Genomic DNA, 16,806 nt, shown 5'->3' on the forward strand with positions numbered 1-16,806 from the left:
ATTGCATACTTTGAAAGCTACCTTACAGCTCTGTATCTGAAGGCTCCCTTTTTCCTGAGCAAAAATGCTTTAGTTAATATTCCTGCATAGCAGGGGGTTGGACTAGATGTCTCTGGGGGTCCCTTCCGATTCTACGATTCTAAGAATGATCTTAGATTTCCATGCACAGTATATTTATAGCTTGAGGCACAGTTCCTTATACTTGCTAAAATATACCATACTAGTGATCTTCCATGAGACAAGCTGCATCCGAATGTCATTCTAAATCTATGGTTTAGCAATACCTGAATGAACATAGCCTTCTTTCAACCTTGACATTTCCCTTCCTCTCCTCTTACTGTATGACTGGGAGGAGTAGTTCTGGTTAACTGTGATTTTTCACATGGTCTGGGCCAGCAAACTGTGGTTAACATTAACAATGGTTTGTTTCAAACAATCCAACTTCGAACAGTGATTTCTAAAAATGACTTGTTGAAACCAACCATAGCTAATCACAGTTCTAGGTTCAGGTGACATGGGAAACTGTGTAACATGCTTTCTGTTGTTGTAAATGCTTTACTCTCACTTACCAGGAAAGAGTGATAAGACTGTCATTAGTGCTCCCACCAGCCTATTCACTGGAGAGATATAAAACAGAACCTGAAAGGGAGGGGTGGGTGGGAATGACAAATGTTAATTTCTAGAGAAAGAGAAGAACGAAAAACAAAAATTCCAGTTCATAACACCCAGAATGACAGCAGCACATGACTTTCTGAGGCATAAAAAGGTAAAGGACCCCTGACAGTTAAGTCTAGTCGTTGATGACTCTGGGGTTGTGGCACTTATCTCGCTTTACAGGCTGAGTGAGCCGACATTTGTCCGCGGACAGTTTTTCCGGGTCATATGGCCAGCATGACTAAGCCGCTTCTGGCACAACAGAACACAGAAACCAGAGTAGCGCACGGAAATGCCGTTTACCTTCCCACTTGGAGCGGTACCTATTTATCTACTTGCACTTTTTGGCATGCTTTTGAACTGCTAGGTTGGCAGGAGCTAGGACCAAGCAACGGAAGCTCACCCCGTTGTGGGGATTCGAACCGCCGACCTTCTGATCGGCAAGCCCAAGAGGCTCAGTGGTTTAGATGTTTAAAGAACAGCATGCAGAACTCTACAGCACTGGAAATAGGAATCACAAGCAGCAATTTTTTGTAAGCATTAGACACAATCTTTCCCATATTGCAGTTTAGCTAAATTATTCAAGGATGCCCCAACTCCATCTATATCCAGAGCCTAGGAGCCAACAGAGTACTGTGTGCTGTTAATAGTTCTTGAATGCATCTGGAGCCAGGTCTCAAGGTATATAGTCTGAGTCAGCATGGACCTGCTCTTAGTTAAGACCTATTCTTCAAAGAGGTTCACCTGCTCTTTTGTTTCATGACCCTATCCCCTCTTCTTCTGCAACATTAGTACCTCCACTGAAGACTGAACCTAGAAGCAGAGGATATGCTACTCTGCATTTGGTCTTCCTTCCTCATAGGTTCCAGGAAACATCCCACAGATTCCAGTGCATTAAAACAGGAAGGGCAAGTATGACTCGATGCTCTGGAGTACTCTTGCTTTTATGCTTTGTGACATGTAAAAAGTTCAGATTAATAATCATCTTCCCATGCTGCTGTAGCTATAATAGTATACAGCATTTAATCCAGAGGTCAGCAAACTTTTTCAGCAGGGGGCCGGTCCACTGTCCCTCAGACCTTGGGGGGGGGGCGCGGGGGCAGTGGACTATATTTTGAAAAATAAAATAAAATGAATGAATTCCTATGCCCCACAAATAACTCAGAGATGCATTTTAAATAAAAGCACACATTCTATTCATGTAAAAACAGGCTGATTCCCAGACCGTTCGCGGGCCAGATTTAGAAGGCGATTGGGCCGGATCTGGCCCCTGGGCCTTAGTTTGCCTACCCATGAATTAATCCCTTCCATCCTTCATTTTTAAACATACGTGGCTACTGGATGAATATAAACCAAGGATACCCACAGGCGCACCCTAACCTCCTACGGTTCCCACAAATGATCTCAGTAAATATCTTCTCAAAAATCTACAATGCTTGAGAGACAATTTGTTCTTCCTGCCCAGTTCCTATTTACATTGGCCTGGCTTCTACTACACTGAACGCACACTCTTATAAGCCTGCCCGTATTTTATTACATGTCAAGGCTGTGACATGGTCTGAGCAAAGGAAAGGTGCAGAGAGCTTCTCTCTGGGAGTGAGCACAGTGTTGGCTGATGTGGCTGCCTTTTCCCCAGTGGGGCGGAAGGAGACATGCCTGTACCATTTTGGGGTACTTTCCTTTTCTGCTCTTTTCTACTTGGCAGCCATTTTGTGTTATGCTGCCTTGCATACAGCTGTCTCTGTACATCTGCATATCTGTATCCATATAGCCACACCACAACCTTAGCAAAGTTCGCTTACCTTTGCCATGGCAACTACTGCTGAATTGAAACATTAAAAAGCAGGCAAACAGAACAGGCATGTCTCAGCTAACTGCATGCGTGGGATAGCTCATAACATCTATCCACAGAGGATAACATCTATCCATATTCCATTAAACTACGTCATTAAGCAAGTCCATTTCGGTTCTTTCTGCCAACTTGGGGAGAAGGAAGAGATCTTACCTTTTTCTCTAGGAGAATCAGCTTAAAAAGTATTAAGACCTTCAAAACAAAGAGACACAAATCTTAAACAACAGCAATAGGTATGCATATTAATATTTCTTAATATCATTTCCATTTGACACTTCAGAAATGCACAATAAATATCTGAACAAATGATTTCATCTACTTTTATAATTTGGCTTTTCTTTTAAAATACTCAAAGCACCTGAAAGGATCAATCAACCAATTAAACAACTCACTGTAGTAATGAGACATTATACATTTCTTGGTTTTAGGCCCAGATACGGGGCAGAAACAGCTTTGGTTGTCCTGGTGGATGACTTACAATGAGAACCAGACAAGATCACAACACGATTCATTTTCTTAGACCTCTCAGTGGCATTCAGTACCATTAACCACAGTATATTCTGGCCCGTGCAGCTGGATTGGAAAGGGGAGGAATGGTACTACGTCGGCCTCAGTCCTTTCTGGAGGTTTGGTCCCAGAATATGACATTGGAGGATTTCTCTTGTAGCCTATACCTCTGACTTCTGGAGGCCCTAAAGATTCTATTCTGTCCTGCATGCTGTTTATCTTCTAAGTCAAACCATTGGGAGAAATCACCCAGAAGCTTGAGCTCAAATTGCAGATGATGCCAAGCTCCGCTTCTCTTTTCCACCTGTCAATCTCAGGGAGGCTGTGGAAATCCTAAATAGGTGTCTGGAGACAGTCCTGAGGTGGATCAGGGTGAATAAACAGAAGCTCAGGCCAAATAATATAGAAGTGCTATGCTTAGGGAAGCAAGCTGATCCGGACACAGGGGTACAACTGCTGTTTGATGGGCCTTGACGTCCCTGAAGGACTAAGTTTGTGGATTCTCTTGGGCTCAGCACTATTTTTGGAAGCACATGTGCCTTTTTTCCAGGGGAAACCGGGACGCCACCTGTGACCCTATCTAGAGGGACTGGACCTTGTCTCAGTAATCCATGTGGCCACCCTAACCTCTCTGTGGCCCGGCACCTCCAGGATGTTTTTGTTTGAAGACCGTAAGGTCCTCTGTGGGACATACGGGAGAGGCGGTCCTGTAGGTACGAGGGTCTTAGGCAATATAGGGCTTTAAAGGTTAAAACCAGCACCTTAAACCTGATCCTGTACTCCACCGGGAGCCAGTGCAGCTGGTATAGCACCGGGTGAATGTGATCTCGCAGCGAAGACCCCGTAAGGAGTCTCGCCGCGGCATTCTGCACCCGCTGGAGTTTCTGAGTCAGTCTCAAGGGCAGCCCCACGTAGAGCGAGTTACAATAATCCAGTCTAAGGTGACCGTCGCGTGGATCACAGTGGCTAGGTCAGGGCGAGAGAGGTACGGAGCCAACTGCTTAGCTTGACGGAGATGAGAAATGCCGCCTTTGTTATAGCTGCAATCTGCGCCTCCATGGAAAGGGAGGTGTCGAAGATTACACCCAAACTCTTAATGGACGGTGCTGGCACTAATTGTGCTCCCTAATACTGACTGGCAGCAGTTTTCCATGTTTTTAGGGAGGGGGTCTGGGACCTTCTGTATGCAAAGCAGTTCTTCTATCAATGAGCTACAACCCTTCACTATTAAGTATCACATCCAGCCCAAACGAACTAAGCCAACTATCAACCACAGAACAGTAACCTTTACAAACTGAGCGGTCTTAATACATTTGAGAATGAATCCCCTAATAAACCTTGCTGGAGAAGATGCATCTTCACTGTTTGTCAAAAGCAGAGCAAAGGCAGAAGTAGATGTACCTCCTTCAGGATTCACACCAGGAAGAAACATACCTTGTGTCTAAACTGAAGGACAAGATCTCGTGGAGACAGGCCTAAAAGTAGGGACAGCAAAACAATTAGCACACCTTAGTAAGAACCACCAACTCTTCCTGCTTATAAATGTGGAGAAACCTGCTGGCAGCAGGATTAAAAGATTTTGTACTATTTTCCCAGCACTTAGGGGCAAAGAATCTGTGGGAGCTTACATGGTTCATTGATCACAAATGCAAATTGGATTTTAACTACCAATAATAGTTGACTGCCTTCTCCCATTAAAGCCAGGAGGAAGGAACATTATCTGGCCCTTCTCCTATTAATAGGCCTTTAATAATCCACTCATTACTTTTGAATAAACATGATTTTGAAAAAGCATCTGAGCAGCTCTCCTCACCCAGCAGCGAAAATGACAAGCATTCTATGTAAAAGGAGAAAAGTGACAGATTTATCTAGCCCTGTGACTGATGGGAAAAGTAATCACAATAATTAGTGCATTATTTAGGCACACACAGACTTGGCATTAGACTTTAGTACCAATAAAGTACTTTAGGAAATGAAAATGGAACAGTTGTGTTATTTAGTAAATATTGCTTACCAAGATAAACTTGTGACCCTTCCAGGGGGCTTCCTCCCAGCGAACTATTCATATGCTCATAAAGTTCCTGCAAAGCCATAAATTTTGACAGCATTAAAAACACTTTTTAAAGGCATCTCCTAGAAAATAAATGAAAAGGCTTCATACAGCATGGATCTGCCAAAATACTATGCTATGAAGAAGATTCCTGGCTTTTTTTTCAGTGAGTCACTAAATGCACAGACATCGATCCAATGGACTCCCAGAGGCTTCAGCTGGAATCCAAAAAGATCCTTTGGTAGAACCCAATGAGTAGCTATAAACCCAATGAGATCTTTGACCCTTTTTAATGTGCTATACCACCAATGGCATTTGAAAATCCTCTCATTTGCAATGGGGTATGGAGGAAAGCACTGGTTGAGAAAAATAACACATAGATCCCCTGGGCTCATTCTAGGACAGCCTTTCTCAACTATGGGTCCCCAGATGTTCTTGAACTACACCCTGACCACTGGCCATGCTGGCTAAGAATGATAGGAGTTGTAGTCCAACGATATCTGGGGACCCAAGGTTGAGAAAGGCTGATCTTGGGATATAGGGCACTGCCTTAAACTGAGCTAGACCCCCTCATTTACCTAGCTCAATATTGGCAACACCAGGGATGGGCAGAAAGTAGACTGGGTCCTACCTAATAGATCCCTGGGTAATTTTCAGTAGATCAACAAGCATTTCTGACTCACAACTATTAAACAAAGGTAGCAACAAAAATGGCTCTTTGCTGAAATGAAAAAAGCTTGGAGTAACCAGGAATGGACTTTGGTGGGGAAGGACTGTGAGGTTCTGGGCCTCAAAAACAAACCAACCCCAGGGTCAAAATTCTTTGATTCTAAGTGTGTGCCTTTTTTGCAGCAGGTGGAGCTCAGGGTGATAGCAAGAAAACCCCAAGGATACCACAAGGCTGGGTCTTAACCAGTGGTAGCTAACATAGTCCACTTGAGATACTGCTGGACTCCAACTTCCATCCAGCTGGTATGGTCCGTGTCCAGGGATTATGGGAATTAAGTTCATCAACATCTGGAAAGCACAACATTCATATCCCCTGGTCTATTTTCTTTACTTCATAAAAAGAATATATCGCTTGATTTAAACGTGTGTGCACCCACCCACCCCTCAAAGTGGTTTGCAAAAAGATAAAACAAGAAAATCAAGAAAAAGAAACCTTCTGAATGCAAATAATGTAAGCTAAGGGCCTTCTTTTCTATCTTGGCTGTGGATTCCAGTGAGTTCACCTATCTCTCAGTCTGCATGGGCTTCCCCATTTGCTTCAAGGGAAAGGAAAGCTATGCAGGTAGAAATGAAGGAAGGGTGATTTTAAAGTTTAGGAATCAAATGGATAATAATGAAGGCCCTCTATGGTTCACAGATCAGTATCACACAAGAGTTTGCATTTCTATACAGAAAACGTACCTTAAGTATTGAAATTTGTGAGAAGTCTTTTTCTTCAAAGTAGGCATGTGTAATTAGCTGCAGCTTAGCCTGGAGTAGCCCATACAGAGGCTTGAAAGGAAAACACACCATCATGTTACATCGAGAAAGGCAGGCAGACAGTCAAGGACAAAAACAGCTACCCTTCAAAACAAATTACACATATTGATCTCAAATTGATGACAAATTACACATACATTAGGTAACAGTTTATTTGTAATGATTGATTATGTCCGTCATCCTGCGGTCAAAATGAGCAATAGTTTATTAATGTGATAGTGTTCCTATCTGATCAGAGTAGTGTGGTAAAATACAGGCAAAATTGGGCTGCCTTGCTCCATTTGAGAGCTGGTGTAGAGTTACAGTGTTAGACCAGGGAAGGTAAAGGAACCCCTGACTGTTAAGTCCAGTTGCAGACGACTCTGGGGTTGTGGCGCTCATCTCACTTTACTAGCCAAGGGAGCCGGGGTTTGTCCGCAGACAGTTTTTCCGGGTCGTGTGGCCAGCATGACTAAGCCGCTTCTGGCGAACCAGAGCAGTACATGGAAACGTCGTTTACCTTCCTGTTTGGAGCAGTACCTATTTATCTACTTGCACTTGATGTGCTTTCGAACTGCTAGGTTGGCAGGAGCTGGGACTGAGCAACGGGAGCTCACCCTGTCGCAGGGATTTGAACCGCTGACCTTCTGATCGGCAAGCCCTAGGCTCTGTGGTTTAGACAAACTCAGGTTCAAACCCAATGTTCAAGTCAGCCGTAAATAAGCTGTGCTTGCGCAAGTCAACTTCTCCATGAAGAATCTCTCTCTCTCTCTCCTTATGAAATTCAACTCCAGAATCTAACTCTGAGTATCATGTACACACTCACAAAAAGTATTTCACATCAGGCAGTTGTTACATGAGGTGTGAATTGAAAAGGCATGCTGGGTGGGAGTTAACGTGGCCTAATAGCTAAATTTTCGGATCTTGGGTTGGGAGCTGGGCAAACCATGCTCCAGATTCAGTTCCTCAACTGTACAGTGATGGACCTCACAGATCTGAACAATGATAAAGAGTACCAAGTATTGTAACCAGAAGTGTTGTGTGTCCTATTTCACTTCCGTACAAAGCTAAAGGAGGAAAATGCTCTGGGATGCATTAAATTAGAAATGCCGTCATTTTAAGAGCTTGCAAATTTTAGAGAGCCAGTGTGGTGTAGTGGTTAAGAGCGGTGGACTCATAATCTGGTGAACCGGGTTTGCGTCTCCGCTCCTCCACATGCAGCTGCTGGGTGACCTTGGGCTAGTCACACTTCTTTGAAGTCTCTCAGCCCCACTCACCTCACAGAGTGTTTGTTGTGGGGGAGGAAGGGAAATGAAGTTATTAGCCGCTTTGAGACTCCTTAGGGTAGTGATAAAGCGGGATATCAAATCCAAACTCTTCTTCTTCTTGCAAATGGCATTTTTCTGTTTACTAGAATACAGTTTTGAAAGAATGCCTTTGTCTTGGATTTCAACAGGAGTGTGCCTAACATGAAAGAAAGATCCCCAAACAGGCTATTTTTAAGGCATGTAACTATCTCTTACCAGCTGACTTAGAACACAGACACTTTTCTGTACTGTTTCTCGGGTAATATCTGCTTGCCGTACTTTCAAGGCCTTTGAAAAAAGAGTAAGAGAGAACAAGCTTTTAAGGAACAAATACTCATTTAGCCGCAGCATTCATAGAAACAACTGAGCACTCTACAAAATAAAAAATAGGACAGGCTCTGCCTGTAGGCATGTTGTCTAATAAAGGACTAGGCATGTTATGGAGAAAGGAGAAGGAAGGTAAAAAGATGGGAGAGAAGAAGGGGTCAATAAGGAAAAGCCAAGTGAAAATATTTGCTTTGAATACAATAATAGAAGAGGAGATCCATCCCTTTTCTATACATTGTCTACATTTTTGGCACCCCCAGTAATCATATCAACTTTAATGTATTTATGAAGCTTCCACAAGTTTACATGTGAAGACATACATTAGTTCTGAAAAATAAGGCACTTTTCCTGTGTAAGAGGAATGTTGAAGCAGATATTATCCTTACAGGGCAAACAATCCTATGCATGGATCTACCCAGTCGAGGTCAGTGGAGCTTACTTTCAGGAAGGCATGCATGGGACTGTGAACCTAACACTCACACATTGTAATGCTAAACCATGGTTTTGCATCATGTGTGAACAGAGTCACAAAGTCAGTTGCTTTCTTCGCCAAAATTACATAGCACCACCATACAATTCACCCAAATTGCACAAAAAAAGCAAGGGAGTGTAGATGGACAGGTATGTAATGTAAGATCTGTTTTTTAAATGCAGAAATAGTAGTAAGTGAAGACAAGACCAGTAAAATTATAACAGTCACAGTGAAATAAAACAGAAGTTCCATTGCCATAAATCTTTTATTGTAATATCCTGTGATATCCAGTTAGAGTTATGAAATTGCTGCAGAGGTTTAACAGACTATAAGTGCTGCTGGAGTATGACAGGGCAACAATATTAGAATATAAATGAATAATTTATAGAATTTTAAAACTATCATTTCATAGAAAGGAAAAATGGTCTGTCTTTACCAAACATATCAAAACCTTCATAGTCATACCACCCGAGTTACATCTCTTAGGTTAAGATCAAATCAGTTTCTCCCACAAAAGGAAGACATATATTTACGACTCTATTTCTAAACATAAAACTCCTGGAAAATTAATAGTTAATGCTCACAGCCAACTTCCACCTGCTTCATCCAACTGCTAATTTAAACATGAATCAACAAAATAATCTCTATCAACTTCTCTGGGTTTATGTAAATAGAGGAGTTAGTCAGCCAGTAATGGAGCAAGAGGTTAAAGCACATATGATTATGAATCCCAGGCTATTGGATATTTTGTTGCAGATTAAGTGCTATTTGATCGCTAAATGTATACTAAAATGGACAGAAAGTAAAAAAAATATGTTCCAATGTATAGTGATGTTAAATTCTCGAGAATAATCTTTTGGAGAATATTCTCGAGACTGTTCTCAATTAATGAGAGTATTAGAGAATTTTCATTTAAAATAGGAGAATATTCATTTTAATGCAATGAAAAAGATATCATTTTAATGCATTGAAAATTTATTCATGGGTAAACTTGCTCAGATGGCAAACAAAAACTGTACAGATACTTTTATTCAATGGGGCAATGCAGTGAATTTACATTCTTTGCTAGGCCTAGGTATTTTAAGTGTATAAAGCATTAAGGCCACTTTCTGTAAAAAAAAGCACACTGTATGGCCAAGGGTATAGAATTGCTAAGAATAAGGTCACACCAAAATAGAAAAAGGGCTATTACATATAGTTGAAATACATATGAATTCAAATGTTCATCAAATTAAATGAATAGCACTTTAAAAACTAAATAAATAAATGTTTTCTGTAGCTCGCATTTCAGAACTGCCAATGGTGAATGACACAATGCCCAGTAATGTAACTGGATCAAAAAATCAGTATTCATTACTTACACTGGCAATATCACAGCTTGACTTATTATTTACTAGATTTTTTTAATGTGGTTTGTAAAACTGGTTCTTACATTAGAATTTACAGTTTGTGGAGAATATTCTCTGGAGAATTTTCTAGCAAAGAAAATTCTCATTCTTGAGAATATTCTCTGGAGAATATTCTCCCCTCACATCACTACCCACGTAACATTTGATATCAAGAGACGTTACCGTGTAAACAATGAACATTACTCCTGCAGTTGCATTCATGGTATCAATACAGTGGTACCTCGGGTTAAGAACTTAATTCGTTCTGGAGGTCTGTTCTTAACCTGAAACTGTTCTTAACCTGAAGCACCACTTTAGCTAATGGGGCCTCCTGCTGCCGCTGCGCCACCACTGCACGATTTCTGTTCTCATCCTGAAGCAATTTTTTTAACCCAAGGTATTATTTCTGGGTTAGCGGAGTCTGTAACCTGAAGTGTATGTAACCCGAGGTACCACTGTACAGGTCAGAAAAATCTGCAGCTGGATTATTAGCTAATATTTCCATGTTCATATTTGCACATCATGCTAAACCATAGCTCAGGAGAGCCTTAGGCTCATGCATTCCTCCCCCCTCTTCTCCCATGTGACAGGAAGGAATTCAGAGTCTTTCGTTTTGCTTAACCATGGTTTATCATTTCACTCAAACAAACTGTGGCTTATATTAACTATATTTTGTTTGAAACAAAGGCCACTATGAAAAGTTCCTCGACAATTGCCAAATGCTAAGTCCAACAATTCACAAGAGCTGAAAAAAGCTCAAACATATGACAGAGGCTCTGTCGTAAAAAGATTCAGGAGGAATATTACCCTGAAGGGCCTTAAAGACTTAATGTTCACATTATACCAATATCTGCAACAGTACTTTCTACAAATGGTCAAATTTGGAGGGTGCCAAACTGGAGAAGCTACCTAAGTTCCTGCACAAAACCCTTTTTCTTTTAATGTTGACACAATTGCAATATAATTACCTTAGCTTCAATCTGCCTGTAGCATGAGACGCCATACACTGTACTTCGATCTCCGCTTCTTGGTGGCAAGTGAAAAAACACAGTGTCTGAAAGAGGAATGAAATGGTCTTAGCATTCACTAAAGGTATCACATAGAGGTATGAAGTTTCTACAGTGTTATCCTGCTCAGTATCACCCTGAGAGCCAATTTGGTAGCTAGCCTAACATGTCCAGGAAAAACTAAAACATTATGGTGTGGAATAATGGGTAGAGCATGGGTCTACATGAGTATTTTATATTACCATGCAGAGCCTGCTCAAGCTATTTTACTGCCCTGGGGGAAATTAATGTTGCTCATCAATCAATGGATCTTTTTGTAACAGCCAGGAGTGCACCTCAGTCAGCAGCGATATCTTGCAGCTGCTACTCCCTATCCCATTCCAGGGAACTATAAACCTGCTGCCCAAGAACTGGCTGGTTAGTTGAAATCTACAGGTGAAACTTGGCACCACCACCGTTCCTTGACTCTTGACACCCTCTCAAAATCACCGGGTCACAATGCTGCAATGACAGCAGAAACCACAACCAGCCTGTGATCCCAATTCTGTCAATGAGTCTCTTTGTCTCCTTTCTTGGCTTATTTCCTTCTGGCCTGTAAGGAGAACTACTCCCGTTTCTAGGCCCTAACTGAAGTTTTGCCTGAGGCCTACCTATTTTGGCTATTCCTCAACTTCACACCTCCACCACCCCTTGTTTCCTTGGCTTCCGGGCTTTTCATTATGCTGCTTACTTTACTGAACTTTCTTTAATCACTTTGTTTGTTGACCAGCCAATCTCTCCAGCCCTGTCCCATAGGAGAACCTCATCAGCTGTTTCTTGTCATTCTACACTGCCTCTAATCTTCTCCCCAGGGTTTCTCTTTCTAAGGGCTCATCCACACTTCCACTTCCAACCAGGAAAACCTGCTCTTCAGCACTGAATCGGAGCAAATGTCAATAGAGTTTTCACAGACTTATGTGTGCTCCGATTCAGCAGTAAAGAGCAGGTTTTCCTGGGGAAAGCGCCAGGGCAAACAGAAAACCGCTTGGACCCATGCACCCTTCTTTCAGTCACTTTGCCTTCACTCCCTCCCTGGATTTCCCAATCCACCACAGCCACCCATATGTCAGGTTTTAATCCCAGCCAAACTGACATTTGCTTTCCTCGCAGAAGATGGACAGCAAACAATTTAAGTTTCCTGTTTAAGTGAACATTCCAAACCCCACCTTCCGCAAACTTAGCTAATCAGTGTTAGAACCTTTATTGTCAGAAGTGCATCAGGATAAGCCAAATCTGGCACCTTAAAGCATACTTCCTGCCAAATCCGAGGCAAAAAAGGTATAGAGAAAAGTTTGCTAATAACTTGCTTGTCAGCTACTTTAAGGGCTGGCCAGGGTGGGGCTCCTGTCCACCATCTCTCACTCCCACTTCAAATGGAGAAAAAGGCTGCTGCCCAAGGTTCTACAGATATAAAATCAAGCTTCTTGTGACCAATTGGATTTTTTGTTTTAAATTGTCAGTATTAATCGGCAAAGAACGTCAAGCTTGAATGGCAGTCTTACAAGAAGAAAGCACTTGCTCTAAGAACAGCTGCCTTACACTTTACAGCCAGAGAGCAGAGATACCCAGGAGAATGCTTTCAACTGAACAGGCCTGATTGCTTTGTTGCTATGATAGCTTTGTAACCATTACTTTTGCTTTTACCAAAACTATGCACTAATGCCTCGTTGCCATAGGAACAGATTGGCCTGCAGCTGTGTTTTGCCTTTGCATTTGGGGCTGCGACATCTAGGAATGTTTCACTTGGTGCAGTTAGAAGCAGGTAAACATTAACTAGTTAGTGTGTGCCCACTAGTCTATGTACCAAATTTGCGTATGTCTGTCGCCTTGCCTAATTTCTTCTCGGCGGAATATTTTGCGCCTTACCTTTGCAGCCGCAGGGGCTAGAAACCTGGTTTCTATAAAATAAAATAAAAATGCTGAGATTCCCAGGGTGCTGAATTCTTCAGACAGTGCCCAGTTCTGTGCTTGTTCACGTAACACAAGATTGGGCAGAAACATCCCAAATGACTCCTTACCTTCTTGATAGTTGTGAGCCCCATCTGGCAATGCTAGGAAAGGCAAGTATTTCCATTCCTCTGGCAAACTGTGGTTGTCGTGGCCTTCTCCTGGGATTAGGGGAGGGTAAGAGAACTCAACCTGCAAACAGGCATGCTATGTTCAGTGAATTGCTACATGGGAACAGAAGACTGACCCACCAAACCCAGCAGCCAGTAACCTGATCTAAGTGAAAAATGGGTAAGTAATCCCTTCCTGCTTCTTTTCCCTAAAACAAATAATTGTTCCCATCCAGCCAACATGAAAAACAAACAAGCGTGAAAGTGTAAGACATTAGGGATGATGGGGGATAATGGATACCACCACATTGGGCATCCCTTCTCTAAGGAAAATTGTAAGTATGAATGTGCTTTGCATCAATATCTAAAACAAATCACCTTACAATCCTCCGTAAACCTTTGCTTATTGTACATATCCCTCTCAAGAGATTGCCAGCTAATGCAGCGCTCACAACAACCTCAAACTTGTTGAAAGCTAGAACATAGGAACATCTATAAAATGCACAGAATGAAATTCAGTGATAACAAAACAAAACAAAACAAAACAGCGGTATTAGTGAAGAGATCAAATTCATTACAGCATATATTAAATGGCCAATATTGTGCAAATTCACTTTATTTCTCAAAATAGCAAGGGGGGTTCCTGCCATGGTGTTGCCCTTCGTACTCACAAATGGAACATTTTGGGTTGTGAATTTTAATTCCTAAGAGCAGAAGTGGGGTTGAAATACAGACCATCTCCTTCCCCTCCACTTTAAAAAAGCAAAATCCTCCAAAAGGTGGTGAAGTAGTTAATATTTTTAAGTAAGACCAATTTAAGGAATTATTGCCATGTTAAGGTGTGGTCAAAGTCCAAGTTCTGTCAGGCTCTTACACACACACAAAATGACACTGAAATTAATGAACCAGACTCTGCGTGCAAAAAACTCTTGTCTGTTCATCAGACCCCGCTAGTGTAAGAAGGTCCACAAGATGTAGGCTGACTATGCTCTTCCCAAAATCCTTTCCTGTTTGTTGCCTCTAAATTCCACCTAAAATTTCATAAAGATATAGCTTTGTCATTCTTTTAAAAATCTACCTCAGTACACAAAAAGTAACTTTTTTATTCACTAAAATAACACAATTAAGAACTATATTTTATTTTTTAAACCACAGAGTAATGCAAGTATAGAACAGCCCTGTTTTCAGGAAATCCAATTTGGGAAAATAAATAGGTTCAAGGTGAAAAGCCCTAGTTCTTTGCAGAATCATCATTCAATGATAATAGCTTCAGTACAAAAAGCTCATCAAGGAATGCAAATTCAGCTAATATAAGATTCTACCACAGATCTCCCTAATCCAATTTCAAAAGCAGATGACCTCTTTCTTCCTTATAGCATATTCACAAAAGGCAGTTATCCGAATGGGAAACATCAGTGTCACAAGGTAGGCATCGGAGCAGAAATTATGACACTTCACTCTAATTGGAGCAATTTGCCAGACATCGGGTAAGAACTTTATTCCATGTTGTGTCAGGAACAAATTTCTAATTCATAGCAGGGACAGTAACCCATGGAATACAGAACTCAAGAATGCCCCAGAAATGGTAAAGGTACCCCTGCCCATACGGACCAGTCGTGTCCGACTCTGGGGTTGCGTGCTCATCTCGCTCTATAGGCTGTGAGCCGGCGCCGTCCAAAGACACTTCTGGGTCACGTGGCCAGCGTGACGAAGCTGCAGCTGGCAAGCCAGCACCAGCGCAGCGCACGGAAACGCCGTTTACCTTCCTGCTATAAAGCGGTCCCTATTTATCTACTTGCACTTAAGAGTGCTTTCGAACTGCTAGGTGGGCAGGAGCTGGGATCGAACGACGGGAGCTCACTCCGCCGTGGGGATTCGAACCGCCGACCATGTGATCGGCAAGTCCTAGGCACTGATATTTTACCCACAGCGCCACCCGCGTCCTATGCCCCAGAAATGACTGAAGCCTAATTATATGACCATTTTTCTGTCTTGTCAGGATTGAATCAAACTGAAGGCACAGTTTGCTGTGAGCATGCCCAGTTTTTTTGCTTAACTTTCGAGGTTTTTCTTTGTACAAATGGGTACACAGGAGAGAGACATGTTAATACTTCTGCTGCTGTTTAAAAAAGTTTCTTATGTTTACTTATCAGTTTGTTTTATTTTGGAATTACATAAGCCACCTTGTGTACTCTTACCCCTCGCCCAGAAAAAAGATGAGATTTGTAACAAGTTAAGTGAAGTCTAGTGGGATGCGGGTGGCGCTGTGGTCTAAACAACTGAGCCTCTTGGGCTTGCTGATCAGAAGATCGGTGGTTCGAATCCCTGCGACGGGGTGAGCTCCTGTTGCTTGGTCCTAGCTCCTGCCAACCTAGCAGTTCGAAAGCACGCCAAAAAGTGCAAGTAGATAAATAGATACTGCTCCGGCAGGAAGGTAAACGGCATTTCCATGCGCTACTCTGGTTTCGGTGTTCCGTTGTGCCAGAAGCGGCTTAGTCATGCTGGTCACATGACCCAGAAAAACTGCCTGCGGACTAATGTCGGCTCCCTCGGCCTGTAAATCGAGATGAGCACCACAACCTGAGAGTGGTCTGCAACTGGACTTAACTGTCAGGGGTCCTTTACCTTTTTTAAAAAGTGAAGTCTATTATGGCTTATTTACACATTATGCTTATATTTGAAATGATGAGGAAGAAAGATTATGATTATGCTAGCTCTAGCTAAGGCTAATTATCACAAATGACGAAGCACCCACAGGCCAAAAAGGTGCTCAACCAATTGCAGAATCAAGCTTGTAGCTGAACATGAGTTCAAACTGGAGCTTTGACAAACAATATATTTTTGTTCTCAAGGAATGTAGTCCAGAATTGCTTATAAAACAAGTACAGGTAACCTTTACATCTTTAGGGAAATTGTGTGATTGAGCAGAAAAGAATAGGGAAAACATTAAACAATGTGTGTTAAGAATTATGGCAAACATACTATTGTAACCCAACCTCCAAGTTCCAACCACATCTGGGAAAATAGTTGCCACAAACCAGTTACAGAGAAGAAATATAATTGGTCTTATAAGTGTGAGGAAGCAAGACAGCTAATGATAGTTCAATTACCTGTGAGTTAAAGGGCTACTTTAGACACACCCAAGATAAACCCTGTGGGATTTCTCGCTTTTTGAAAAACAGTGTGTACCTTATAACAAACAGCATTTGATATTCCTTTCAGTTTCAAAGAATTGTTTGTCCTGCAGCAGAAGGGCTGCTATTTGGGAGATATAAACATAAAGCACCACTGGTATATAGTTATTTAGAATCATAGAATTGTAGATCTGCAAGGGACCCTGTAGATCATTTAGTCCAACCCCCTGCAATGCAATAATATGCAGCTGCCCCATACAAGGATTGAACCTGCAACCTTGGCATCATCAGCACCACACTCTAACCAACTGAGCTATCCAGGACTCAGGAAGGGAAAGCTATCAAAAAGGAAATAACCTATGTATTGGATGGGAAAGGGCAGTATAATTTAATGAGTAACAAATGGTCCCTCTGAAAGGCAACCATCATGTGACTTATCATGCCAAACCGTCAGGTACTGTTGTCAGTTTCTGGCTCAACTGCCTTCCTAGAAAAAGTATTGGAACAGGACTGAAGAAAGGAAGTGCACACTAACTTCTGCCATC

The 16,806-nt window shown here is 42.0% G+C and overlaps 1 protein-coding gene across 1 annotated transcript in view; it reads right to left on the minus strand.

Moving 5' to 3' along the window:
- The window catches only part of AVL9 (AVL9 cell migration associated), a 35,343-nt gene that overhangs the window by 14,133 nt on the left and 4,404 nt on the right, over positions 1–16,806 (minus strand). The window contains exons 2-9 of the mRNA XM_081931108.1: positions 13,089–13,209; positions 10,993–11,078; positions 8,054–8,125; positions 6,474–6,563; positions 5,028–5,094; positions 4,448–4,488; positions 2,660–2,698; positions 570–639 (exon numbers count right to left, since the gene is read on the minus strand). Coding sequence (XP_081787234.1) covers positions 570–639; positions 2,660–2,698; positions 4,448–4,488; positions 5,028–5,094; positions 6,474–6,563; positions 8,054–8,125; positions 10,993–11,078; positions 13,089–13,209 — 586 coding nt within the window. The remainder of the gene's footprint in view (positions 1–569; positions 640–2,659; positions 2,699–4,447; positions 4,489–5,027; positions 5,095–6,473; positions 6,564–8,053; positions 8,126–10,992; positions 11,079–13,088; positions 13,210–16,806) is intronic.

Source organism: Podarcis melisellensis (genome assembly GCF_964234715.1).
Source record: "Podarcis melisellensis genome assembly, chromosome: 12".
Taxonomy (NCBI): Eukaryota; Metazoa; Chordata; class Lepidosauria; order Squamata; family Lacertidae; genus Podarcis; species Podarcis melisellensis.